Below are 11,736 nucleotides of genomic sequence, written 5' to 3' on the forward strand. Positions count from 1 at the left end.
AGGGGGCCTAAAGGATAACAATTGTGCGCTAACCTCTTGGCTTATGGATATATTTGGCGCACTGTTGCTCTACACATTCACATTTTCCCCAGCTGCCATTGAACCGTTGGCTTGTACACCCATATAAAGCTGTACTGCCCTAGGAGAAATGGCTGATGACAGGCAACCGCAGAATATCATCCTTGAACACGAGCAGTCAGCAGCGGCACATTTACTCCGGAGTGCAGGGCATATAATGTGCGACTAGTTGGGGAAGAGCTCTGATCTTGCGTAGAGTGACAGGGATTGTTAAATCTCATCAAGCCACTGAGAGAGTTAAGATATTACAGTGTTTGGAATATTTTCGGAATATTTTGCCCTTAAGACTACGGAAGATCAGACCGTGTTACATACTTCAAAATGACCCCCATTACAGCACGGACCAAGATAGAGTACATCTGGCCTTGTGGGCCAGTAGTCGGCCGACGCTCGGGTTCCCAATAAGATCGACTCGTGATGGTTCTTTTTGGTCATCAGCCATGTTGGATGACGCCTATCTTACATGCGTCTAGATAGATATGCATATTACGAGTCACGACTTTCGTGAAACATCCATCATGTCTTCCGGTCTACGTTTGGCCTCTGGTTCCCCTTCATCTCCCTCCCACCTAATGACCGCAGTATCACCAGTATGAGCAGTGCCACTGCTCCCCAGGACGTGGCAGCCCACCTGTCCGCCAATGGTCTCAGTGGTATTACCTGGACAGGCGTGGCGCCGGGCATAGCATTCATCGCGACCCGCACAGCCATCCGTCTACGGAAAATGAAGCGTTTGCTCGCAGACGGCTACTTTGTCCTGCTTGGACTGGCTCTGCTCATCACAAACGCAATACTGCAGACACTCCAAGCGCCACACCTCTTACTACATGATCCTAACCCCCACAGGAGAGGACATACAATAACAACACCATAGCCTGCGATACGTTCATTTCGAATTCGTCATTCGTCGGTCTCTTCTGGACGGTCCTCTGGGCCATCAAGGGCTCCTTCCTAGCGCTATTCTGGATGATCTCAGACGGGCTCCCAACACATCGTCGCGCATGCAGCGGAATCGCCCTATTCGCCTTCCTAGCGTATATCGGATGCTGGCTGGCATCAGTATTTATATGCCATCCCCCCATCGAACTACTTCAAATTGGGTATTTAGCACTTCATATCGCATCCAAGCAAGCCACTTATCCGTCAACTCGGTGGGACAATGCTCGAAACCAATCGACATCAAGGGCGCTGTGATCTCCATCTTCTACAGCACAACCGTGGACATAGCCACCGACCTAATGAGTACCAAATTCTATCCATCCAAACCAACTCCTACAGATCCAATAGCTCCACTAACCAAAAAAAAAAAATTTTACAGTAATGTGTCTCCCCTCCGCCTCCTTCAGAAAGCCAAAATCAACAAACACCAAAAGCTCGGTCTCGCCGTCGTCTTCTGCGTCGGTTTTATCATCATCGCAACGGCAATTGTCCGCGCGATCGAAATCACCGGAAAGTCCTACTCAGACCAAGTCGGCCTCGCAGTGTGGAGTATCGCCGAATCATCCATTTGTACGACCTATACCCTCCCCCGCGGTGTATTAAAAAGAGAGCAATACTAACAAAAAATAAATGCAGCCGTAATAGTCGGCTGCCTTCCGCCCTTCAAATCGTTCATCTCGAAGAAATCATCCACAACGCCGTACCTGTACGCATCCTCGTACACAGGTAACAGATATGATCGGAGCGCGACATCGGCGCGGAAGAAGAGGTCCTTGGTTGCGACGAGCTGGAGCAAGATGCCGCTGCCGTTGAAGGATATGAAGTCGTACCGGGAGTTTGAGTATGAGCCGCATTCGCGAGATGTGCATATTACGGGTGGGGCGAGTGGGCAGGAGAGATTGCAGAATACGTCATGATTTAAGGTATCTGAGGAGGATCCGAGGGGGGAGATTAGGATGGTTAGGGAGTTTGTGAGTTTTTTTTTTTTTTTTCGGGTGTATGCTCTACAGCCATATTCTTTAGATTTGATAGATCAGGCTTAGGAGTCAGATAGTCAGGTGATTCAGGTAAACCCTCATATAGAGCTTGCTGTGTTGTTTTCACCATCCTATAGTTCTGGTAGGTGTTCGATTCAGTATATATATAGCAGACTTCATGATTTCAGGCCACAGATATGATGGGATACCAGAATCAACTGATAGAAGGCGAGCTTTTGAGATAAGGGCTGTTTTCAATTCCTGGTCCTTGTTTTAGGGTATTGGGGCTTACTTATCTGGACAGAGTGTAGTTTCCTTGAGGTGATTGCCGTCTTTTTGAGGACTATTGGATGCTATGGGAATATTGTATATAGGACACATTTGGATATATACTTTGACGGGGTCACACTAACATAGACAGTTGTTAACAGGTATGAGATGGTTCGGAGTAACTCTGTGCTTATGTTTGACGGCATAAAACATTAATCAGAAATCCAACGGAGTATTAAAGATAGAACCCATATGCGAGAATATGTCAAGATCAAGTCAATCTCCTTAGCGCAACTGAGTCATATGGCAACCCGATATAATATAAAATAGCAAAGGCGACTGGTCCACATCACCCCCATGACGAATACCCAGGCTGCTCCTTCAGGCTATCACTAACTCATGATCGCCATCGAAGCATCCTCATGACTAAAAGCTTTCCTACGATATAGGGCATTGGCACATCCCCCTGGCATGATCGCAGCGACAATAAACCACAGGGTTTAAACATTCGCAAAGTCTGTTTGCTGCAGGACCTATCACAGAATGCTACCTTTTTCTAGGGGATATGGATTATTAGTCCGTTTGTGGGAGATGGAAGGGGCTAGTTTGACATGCCTGTCTTGCGAACAAGCTGCTCGTGTCAGGCTTGTGCGCGCTGTTGTCGTTAACCTTGAGGGCCTCAATGTCTGTATCGGAGGTCGGAAGGGCAATCCTGGTCTGGAAGCTAACACAGAATGTAGCGAAAATGGTGAGAAAGGTCTTGAATGATATCATTTTGGATAGGAACTGGATAGCTTCTAGTTGAGTGCTGTGTGTAGGTAGAGTTAGGATTGATTGGAGAATAGTTGTGTATGGGGGTTAGATAGAACGAGAGACATATCAATCGATGAAAAGGCATCCACACGCTTCAGTTACACTTAGACATTTAGTAGAATTCACAGTTAGCTACTCCAAGCTGCTGCAGCTGCACTGTGATGGTACTAATCTGTAGTTACATTAGTGAGTCATTATCACTTCACTGCTGGTCTAATGGATACTTGCAGCGAAAATCTTTACATATCTTAGATTGAAAACCTTGAGCTATCGCCAAAGCGCAGCATTCACACCGTGTAACAGGGTTGGAGTTCTATTTTGAGAAATTATACTCGAGGGGCTGTCAATATTTCCTCCGGCCAGCTACATCAATGTAGCATAGTGAACAAATAGATAGCCTAGACTGTGGAGCGCTAGTGTAAAACATTCACTACATTTTAATCCATGAGTCAGGTTATAATTTCACCGATATTTGCGAAGGTCTTCATAACATAGAGTGATATAATTTGACATCGATGCAACCTCCTGACTATATATGCCCTAGAAATAAATTTCGGCAGACCAAGCACATCGGACCAAACAGGGCCAGCAGATCTACCGTACTATGTCTAAAAATTGTCAATCTAAAGAACGGAATTCCTCTATCTCTCTCTGGTTAAGAACCTGCTCCTCGGAAAACCAGTTGCCATGCATCCCGTAGGGCACACGCTGCGGCAACAACACTCTCGCGACAATATCCCTCATAGTGCGAGCATCGATAACCCAGAGCTCACTGCGGGAGGTCGTCGGCGCATTTCCGTTTGCATCAAGCTGCGACTCGTCGAAGACATATGTAACGAGCCACCCATCATCTTCCACGGTTCCACCTTCGCGTGGCACGAACGAACACTCCTGTGCGTACCATCCATGTGGAAGGGCAAACACCTGAATAGGATCATCCTCACTGCCAGTTGCAATTATCTCTTTTATCGACCGGTGGTCAACACACCCAGTCACCTGGGTCTTAGGTTGACACTCGGCCTGCTGCAATAACCGTTGGACGTCTATTTTGACAATGCAGTCAATCTTAACGCTGGACTTATGTGTCCTGGCAAAGTTCCCCTCGCGCATAGAACATCCGTAGACGAACCGGGCGGCTGTCATCTCTAGATGTTGTGGGATATGCGGGAATTCGAACGGTATGGCTGATAGTGCCCATTGCTCGGTGATGTTAGCGGACCCATGCGCAGGGAATTGGTAGTAATACAATCGACATTCAGGGCTCAGGGCGATTGCCTCTGGTGGTGCATCCAGGTTTCCCATATGATAAAGATGAGCAGCGCTGTTCATTCGGCAGACGAGCATGTGCACACGAGTTCCGCAGGAGACACTCTCATCCCAACTGTTTACAGTATGTATGATACAGCAAGGGTCCGTTTCATACCATGTAATTTGAGCGGGACAGTATCGAGGGAAGACACCGAAACGGGTGTGACCCTGAGGATTATATTCTATTATGGGCTTATTTCGGGTCATATTCACCGGGTCCAAAGAGATAGGAAGGTCAAGCATTATGGTATGCTTGCGTGACACTCCAAAGTCATGGATCAGCTTTCCCGACGTGTAACCAGGAACTGGTTGGTTAAGGTAGGACACATGTTTGCCCGCCCGCCCGGGAGGGACGATGGAGTAGTGCACGAATGGAAAGATGAATGTCGAATGGAAGAGCAGTAGCTCGCCTGTAGAAGGATCGACACGAGGCTATTTGTGTTAGAAATACTGTCCGTTAATTCTAACAACTTGGGGACATACATGAGCAGTAGTCATCTCGTTATAGAATCCCTCTATTCCCGGACCACCAAATGACGGCCCTGGTATTTTGGCAGGGGGTTCGCCCTCAGCTGTGCTTCCGGTGAACCAGCCTACCGTTTGGAGAGATGGAAGGTAGACTCTCATCGGTGGTCCAATCTCGTTTGTTGCCAGGGCCCTTCCATCGTGGAAGAGAATATTGGTATTCGCCGAGCCAATTCTCCGGACTGGGCGTACTACAAAGCCAATGAATGACGAGAGAATCAGTGCTATGCTCCGCAGGAGGCCCAGAAAAACTTTCAGCGGCGACACTAAAGGGTTTATAAGCGTTGTAACACTGGTTAGGATTGGGTTGATTTTTGGGTACTGCGCAGTTGCACAATGCACGTCGGTTAGGATATAGCGATTTGAATACAACGGCCGCACCGTCGAACCAGACACGCGCTTGAAGAAAACGCCCGATAGCATACCATCACCATCGAACCAATGTAAGTCCTGGTGTTCATCATCTTGAAGGGAATTGCTGCCGTTACGGACGTACTGTCCTCCGATAAGCTCGTCTGGAATTTCACCTTGAAACTCGCAAGGATGCGAGTGCTGGACAGTGTAGATCGGGGCATAGTTTCCCGAGAAATATCTGCCACAAAGCTCAATTAATACGTGCTCTGACTTTCATGGCGCGTCGACATACGGGTGTCTGCGATCTTCTTTCTTAGGGGTCATGTTGACGGATGTGGAATGAGTCTAGGTACGAATCGACTAGCGGCGAAAACGTGCGATTCAAAGGCTAGGTATTTAAGCCGCACCACATCTCCAAGCAATTGCTCGTGGCCGGCGTGGTTTCATGGCATATGAAATCATAATTTACTAGGACCTGTTTTTCGATCGCTCAACTAGGTAGACGCTTGGTTCAACTGAACTCTCTTGATTTTTGGGTTTGGTGACTCACCAAGCACCCATAAGCTATGTCCTTGCTGGGATAATACCGGTGATTAGTTGCTGACAATATACCTGACTTTTTGTGGGGAACTAAAGCGTGGAACCGGTCATAGTATGCTGCAAGGGGCGAAAAGTTGGATCTCCGAATGTGTTGTCGTATCGGGAGCACGCTATAAATCAGGAAATATCCCCACAACTTCCACCCATCTCTATAGTTCGAAAGGTCAGAACGCGATTAGTTCGGGTCGTAGCCATGGAGCTCGCCTATGCTTTGGTGTCAGTATTTCAACGTGACATTTCAACTTGAAATTGCTAACCTTTCAGACATGTCACCTACAACCTACCCTTAGCGGGACTCATGACACTTCTTTACTGGCCATTCATGACACGTTTGGATTGCCAACGGATTCTTACCCTCGTCATAGTAGGTCCAGAGCTTATCAATGGGAGCAGACAGCTAACTGATGTAGATATCACTCGTCGCTACCATCCCTTGGGACTCGTACTTGGTGCGTCATCATGTATGGACATATGCGCCTGACGCGGTAATTGGATGGACTCTATACTCTATCCCTTTAGAGGAAGTGCTCTTCTTTGTTATTCAAACTTATAATACCAGTTTGGTGTATCTTATTCTAACTCGGCGGTTTGTGCTGCCAATATATCTGGGTAGATCATCACGAGAACACACAACTACTGGGGCTTCGATAATCTTGCTCACTATTGTCGGGGGGGTTATTGCTTTGCTTTGCGGAGGCCTCTTCACCTATATTGGGCTAATAATCATATGGGCTGGTCCATTTCTTCTCATACAATGGTAAGTGTTAAAGGCCCCCGGTGCGGCCATATCTAACATATAGACAGGCTACTCTCGTCCAGCTTCATTATAGCGTTTCCTAGATCGGAGCTTATAGCATCCATTGTATTACCTACAGGGTTTCTATGGCTCGTGGATACAATGTCCATAAAACGAGGCATCTGGACGGTTGAAACGCACACCAAGCTGGGCATTCAGCTGTGGAGTGATATGGATGTAGAGTATGTATTATGAACTCTGATAATGAACAATGCGCGCGTACTAACTGAGTTAGAGAGGCGTTCTTCTTCCTCGTTACTAATGTAATGATTGTTTTCGGTCTTGTATCCATTGACTATGCCTTCGCTTTGGCGACTTGCGAACTAGTGCAATCGTCGGAGCCAACCCTGAGCTATCCATCGTACTTCCAAGTGCTGGCACGGTTCCTGACCAACAAGCATCGCCCCAACAAACGGTTCGTGGACAATCTGGCTAGGTCAGTTGAGCGTCTAGCTTCATCCAGCCAAAGCATGTACATGGGAAGTGCCATGTTCCAAGGACCACTACGGATTGATCTAATCATACTGTGAGTAATGCGTAGACCTAAATTACTACTTCACTATGGACACGTTTAATGAATGATCTATCTAGGTACTCGTTCTTTCGAATAGCAGACGACCTCGTTGATGAAGCCCAAGATACCGAAACCGCATGCAGGGTAATCGAGCAATGTGATCAACTTCTCGAGGAGAAGTTCTCCTTCCCGGGCTCATTTCCATGCCTGACTGCCTCGAAAGGAGTCGACTATCCCGTGCCTCCAGCCCTCATCGCAGCAATCGATAGTCTCCCCGTCTCCCGCTTACGCCTCGAACATCTCAGAGGTCTCCTCGAGGGCTTCCGTATTGACTTGATGTTCAGCGACAAACCCAGGTCCTTTCCGTTTGCCACAGAGTCAGACCTTGATGTCTATTCTTTCCATGTCGCTGGCATGGCAGCTGCATCAACGCTAGGACTAGTTGTGCACCATTTTCCGAGCCATCAATTTGCCAAGAATGTTTTCCTTCGTCGGCGCGTTGTAGACGCAGGCGAAAGGATGGGCCAGGCTCTTCAGTATATCAATGTAGCCAGGGATGTTACTCGAGATGCTTCTATTAAGCGAGTTTATCTACCTACGAGCTGGCTGAAGCAGGAAGGGCTCGTCCCTGAGGATGTTCTGGCCTTTCCTATGGATTCTCGGTTGGAGATTTTGAGAGATAAGGCGCTTGAAAAGGCGAACCATCTCTGTGCCTCTGCACGGAATGAGATTGCATTTCTACCGAAGGAGGTACAAGGGCCGTTCTTCGCGACCGTAGACAGTTATTTGGAGATAGGGGTAGCTCTGAGGCAAGGTATGAGGCCAGCGCAAGTCGGTGACAAGGTGAAGTTACCGATTGCGAGGCGTCTCTTCGTTGCTTATCGCTCTATGGCTCTGAGGCAGTAATATAAAGAAATCCCTATGGTCGGGGACTCGACTAAGGATATATTAGTGCCAAAGAAACAAATATATCGGGGTAAAATGTTCTGTTCAAGTGTTAGAACCAGTGTTGCTTCCACAAAAGAGACACCACTAATGCTAAGAAAGCCATCATCACTCCTCTTATAAGCCCTATTCGGGACCTCCTCCCCTGTTCCTTGTTCCAGTCTTCCATTATCTGTTGCGCCACAATCTTACCCCCTGCCAGACAAACAGGAACTCCTGCCCCGGGGTGTGTGCTAGCTCCAACAAAGTAAAGCCGTCCAATATCCGGGTGCTTTGTCTGTGGCCTAAAGCATAGTACGTTGAAGAACGAATGCGACAAACCCAGGATAGCCCCACGATCCAGATTGAACTTTTCTTGCCATGTAACCGGAGTCTCGACCATCTCATGCACCAGCCTGGACCGTATATTCCGTAAACCCGTACGAGCTTCAATGGTGTTCATAACCATCTCACGTGTTTCATCAACTAATCTATCCCAGTCAGTATTATCAGGTTGTGTCGGTGTCAAATGGCCAACTGGGACTAAAACCACAACAGCTTCTTTACCAGCCGGTGCAGCGGATGGGTCAATCTTGCTCGGCACATTGAGATAAAACGACGGCTCGTCTGGGATACGGTGCTCCGCGAAAATGGCATCGAAGCTTTCCCTGTACCTTTCGGCTAGGAAGATATTGTGCACTCGTAGTTGGGGTAGTTTCTCACTAAAGGCCCAGAAGAATGAGATGCTGCTGCATGATGCGGGTCGTTTCTTAAGATTATGTGATCGGCGTGTGTGTGGTAGAAGTTCATTGTATGCATAAACCAGATCGGCGTTTATTACGACCAGATCAGCGTGGAGCTCTTGGCCTGATTCTAGGCGGACGCCTTCTGCGATACTGTTGCTCTCGTTCAGTAGGATGGATTTAGCGGGGCTGTTCAGGAGATATTCAACTTTCGATCGCTCTCCAATGTCGACTAAGGCGTCCAGGACCTTTTATCAGTTAGCAGTTGGTATCGATGACATAACGGGGTTGTTGCCATAGCTCACCGTCTGGAACCCACCTTCGGGGTACCATATTCCGTCCACCGTCTCAATATATTGTAGCAGCGAATACGTCCCGGGAGCCTTATATGGGCTTATACCTAGGTACATGCTGTTGAAGGTCCAAGCTCGCCGCATCTTCTCTGAGTAAAAATACCGTGCCACACGAGAGTAGGTGCTTGTCCATGGATGCATAGACATCAGAGATTTCAACACATCCATCTGCAGCAGACATAGCAGGCGGGGAAAGTTCTTTCGCAATACATGCTGAAGCGATAGATTATAATGCGTACCAGCCTCATTCAAGAAGGCGCAAAACCGATGAAAACCACCAGGGCCTTCATAACGCTGAATCTGCGGCCTAAGGCCCGCCAGATCAGTCGATAGCTCAATAATCTCCTTGTCGTCAAACCAAACACAATAATTTGGTTCGCACTTGAACAAACGGATATTTTCTTGCTCTAGTGAAGTACCAAGATCCTGGAAAGTTTCTTGGAAGACCTCGCGCATCAGGAGCAGTGAAGGGCCCTGGTCAAAACGCTGGATTATGTTAGCGGCAATTTACCAATTTGCGTTGATACATACGTAGCCATCCTTTGAGATAATGGAGCAACGTCCTCCGGTGAATCCGTGCTTTTCTACGACTTGGACGCGGAAACCTTGTTGAGCAAGTCGCGCTGCTGTGGCAATTCCTCCAGCGCCCGCACCTGGCATTGTTAGAGGACTTGTTTCGGTCCTTGATATTGCAATATGGAGACACAAGACTGTAAAAGGCTATAGAGAGCAACCTACCAACAACAATCACCGTAGTCATTTTGATTGAAAAGCTTCTGGCGACAGTACTAGGGTTCCTAGAAGGCCACTAGATTCTTCGTGGCCTATATTCCGCGAAAATAATGCAGGATACTGTTTGTGTCTTTCTAAACCCTGGGCCCTCTGAAGGTCTTATGCTTATTACTTATTTCCTCGATATCAAAATCTTCTATGACGTGTCACCACATGGGGAAGCTTTCTAGAATCAGGATTTTCAACTTCCCTCCGACGGGCCAACTAGTATGGCTTGATGCTTTACCCGAGACAAGGTTCACGATAGACGGAACCCTAGCCTCTCATGAAAAGCCAACTGCAGGTGAGGAACAGCTCTAGGCGTGAAAGTCTAGACACCATATCTCTGCTTTTTACCTGCAGCATATTAAATTTTATTCGTCCCAGTCTGAGTAGGTTACTTAACCTCAAGCTGGTGAAAGCACGATGGGCAGCGTTTTCACTAAGATGGTCTGGACTTAGAAGGGCTGTCACTGATGCTTTCCAGTGGATCAACCGTGGAGATGGTATTGTTAGTGTCCACCTATCTCTTCTAATCCCTCGTGGCGAGTTTCACATAATATAGGCATTTCCAGGTTTGAGGAAGCAGTACATTCTGCCACTCAATGCCTCCCTTAAAGTCTTGAATGTGACTATAGATGGAATGCATATAAACATAGAGTTGCCTTGTCGTCTCTCTAAACTCTTTGCGAGCTTCGGCGAAGAGTAAGCAACTGTCTTCCTCGGTCCAGCCTAAGACATGAGTAAAGATGGCTAGAGACAATGGCTCGATGGCATCTATCGTTTGCATTTGCATCCACTGGCCAAGCTCCGTGAGACTCGGACTCTTTTGCTAAGATCTAACAGGAACCTTTAGCACGTCTTCATGTACGTCGACAAACCCAGCCGCTTTCATCTTTTCTGCCTGCTGTTCGACGGTACGTATGGACTTTCCAAAAGTGATCATGCCGTCCACAAGGTGGCGATTCCATTGTCGAGTATAAGAATCATCTGAAAGTTCTCCATCCTGGGTGTGAAACCAGACAGGAAACTCTTCCAATTCTAAATATCCGCCTGGCCGAGTATTACGGAAGGCCTGTTGAAAGAGTCGATCCCAATTTGAAACACTGTCGGCTATATTTGGTTTGTGAACATAGTCGAATTTCTTGCTCGGCATGAAGCCACTCGGCCTCGACATCATTGACAATAAATTTGCAATTCGGCGGAACACTAAGAGCAGAATCAGAAAGTTTCCACGAGCCAATTAATCTAACCGGTTGATATCGGAGAGCTTCTATACCAGTGGGGTTGAATAGGGCTCAGGGAAATTCCAAGAATCTCTGCACTAGGGAGTTCATCTGCGATATCAAGTGCATAGATGCCAGTGCCTGGCCCAATATCCAAGATGTGCTGTGGGGATTGAGAAATCGGGGTCTTATAGAGGCTTCCTCCTAGCATGAGGGGATAGATATGATGTAGCATGTCCATTTTGATCTTGTTCAGTCTCGTCATTGGGGAATATGTATTCCCCTTCCCGAAATCCGTGATAGCGCCGGCTAGTCTCGTAGACGTAATTCTTGATACTCGAGGCAATAGATGTGGTGAAAAATGAAATATCACTGTCACCAATAGCTGAATTCACGTCAGACAATCGGTTTTCCGCTTCGATGGTGAATCCTTGCAACGGAACAGTCGCCATTGTATAACTTGCTCTAAATTCTGTGGCGAACGAACGGCATGTTACTTACTCCGTACTCTCTTGAGAGACACAGGCGAGAAGTTCACATTGTGC

General features: G+C 47.4%; 5 protein-coding genes across 5 annotated transcripts; 2 read left to right on the forward strand and 3 right to left on the reverse strand.

The window, feature by feature from the left end:
* Positions 1-670: 670 nt before the first annotated feature.
* Positions 671-1,934, forward strand: BDW43DRAFT_308023 (uncharacterized protein; the record flags this gene model as incomplete). Its single annotated transcript, XM_032046382.1, has 4 exons — positions 671-832; positions 925-1,112; positions 1,397-1,587; positions 1,654-1,934. 4 exons carry the CDS (start codon positions 671-673, stop codon positions 1,932-1,934), a joined length of 822 nt encoding a protein of 273 aa, XP_031903848.1.
* A 1,761-nt stretch (positions 1,935-3,695) lies between these two features.
* On the reverse strand, positions 3,696-5,588 carry BDW43DRAFT_308024 (carotenoid oxygenase family protein; the record flags this gene model as incomplete). Its single annotated transcript, XM_032046383.1, has 3 exons — positions 3,696-4,817; positions 4,869-5,502; positions 5,557-5,588. The coding sequence occupies 3 exons, from the start codon at positions 5,586-5,588 to the stop codon at positions 3,696-3,698; spliced, it is 1,788 nt and encodes a 595-aa protein (XP_031903849.1).
* On the forward strand, positions 5,534-8,080 carry BDW43DRAFT_323232 (Lycopene beta-cyclase; the record flags this gene model as incomplete). Its single annotated transcript, XM_032049713.1, has 6 exons — positions 5,534-6,080; positions 6,129-6,228; positions 6,275-6,621; positions 6,669-6,842; positions 6,896-7,186; positions 7,252-8,080. Exons 1-6 carry the CDS (start codon positions 6,058-6,060, stop codon positions 8,078-8,080), a joined length of 1,764 nt encoding a protein of 587 aa, XP_031903850.1. The 5' UTR covers positions 5,534-6,057.
* Positions 8,081-8,171: 91 nt separating this feature from the next.
* Positions 8,172-9,954, reverse strand: BDW43DRAFT_308026 (phytoene desaturase family protein; the record flags this gene model as incomplete). Its single annotated transcript, XM_032046384.1, has 4 exons — positions 8,172-9,089; positions 9,147-9,680; positions 9,726-9,847; positions 9,933-9,954. 4 exons carry the CDS (start codon positions 9,952-9,954, stop codon positions 8,172-8,174), a joined length of 1,596 nt encoding a protein of 531 aa, XP_031903851.1.
* A 543-nt stretch (positions 9,955-10,497) lies between these two features.
* BDW43DRAFT_298002 (S-adenosyl-L-methionine-dependent methyltransferase) lies at positions 10,498-11,643 on the reverse strand (the record flags this gene model as incomplete). The annotated part of the gene is made up of 5 exons (XM_032044489.1): positions 10,498-10,797; positions 10,837-11,109; positions 11,141-11,174; positions 11,245-11,438; positions 11,515-11,643. 5 exons carry the CDS (start codon positions 11,641-11,643, stop codon positions 10,498-10,500), a joined length of 930 nt encoding a protein of 309 aa, XP_031903852.1.
* Between the last annotated feature and the right edge of the window lie 93 nt (positions 11,644-11,736).

This window comes from Aspergillus alliaceus (assembly GCF_009176365.1).
Source record: "Aspergillus alliaceus strain CBS 536.65 unplaced genomic scaffold BDW43scaffold_7, whole genome shotgun sequence".
Taxonomy (NCBI): Eukaryota; Fungi; Ascomycota; class Eurotiomycetes; order Eurotiales; family Aspergillaceae; genus Aspergillus; species Aspergillus alliaceus.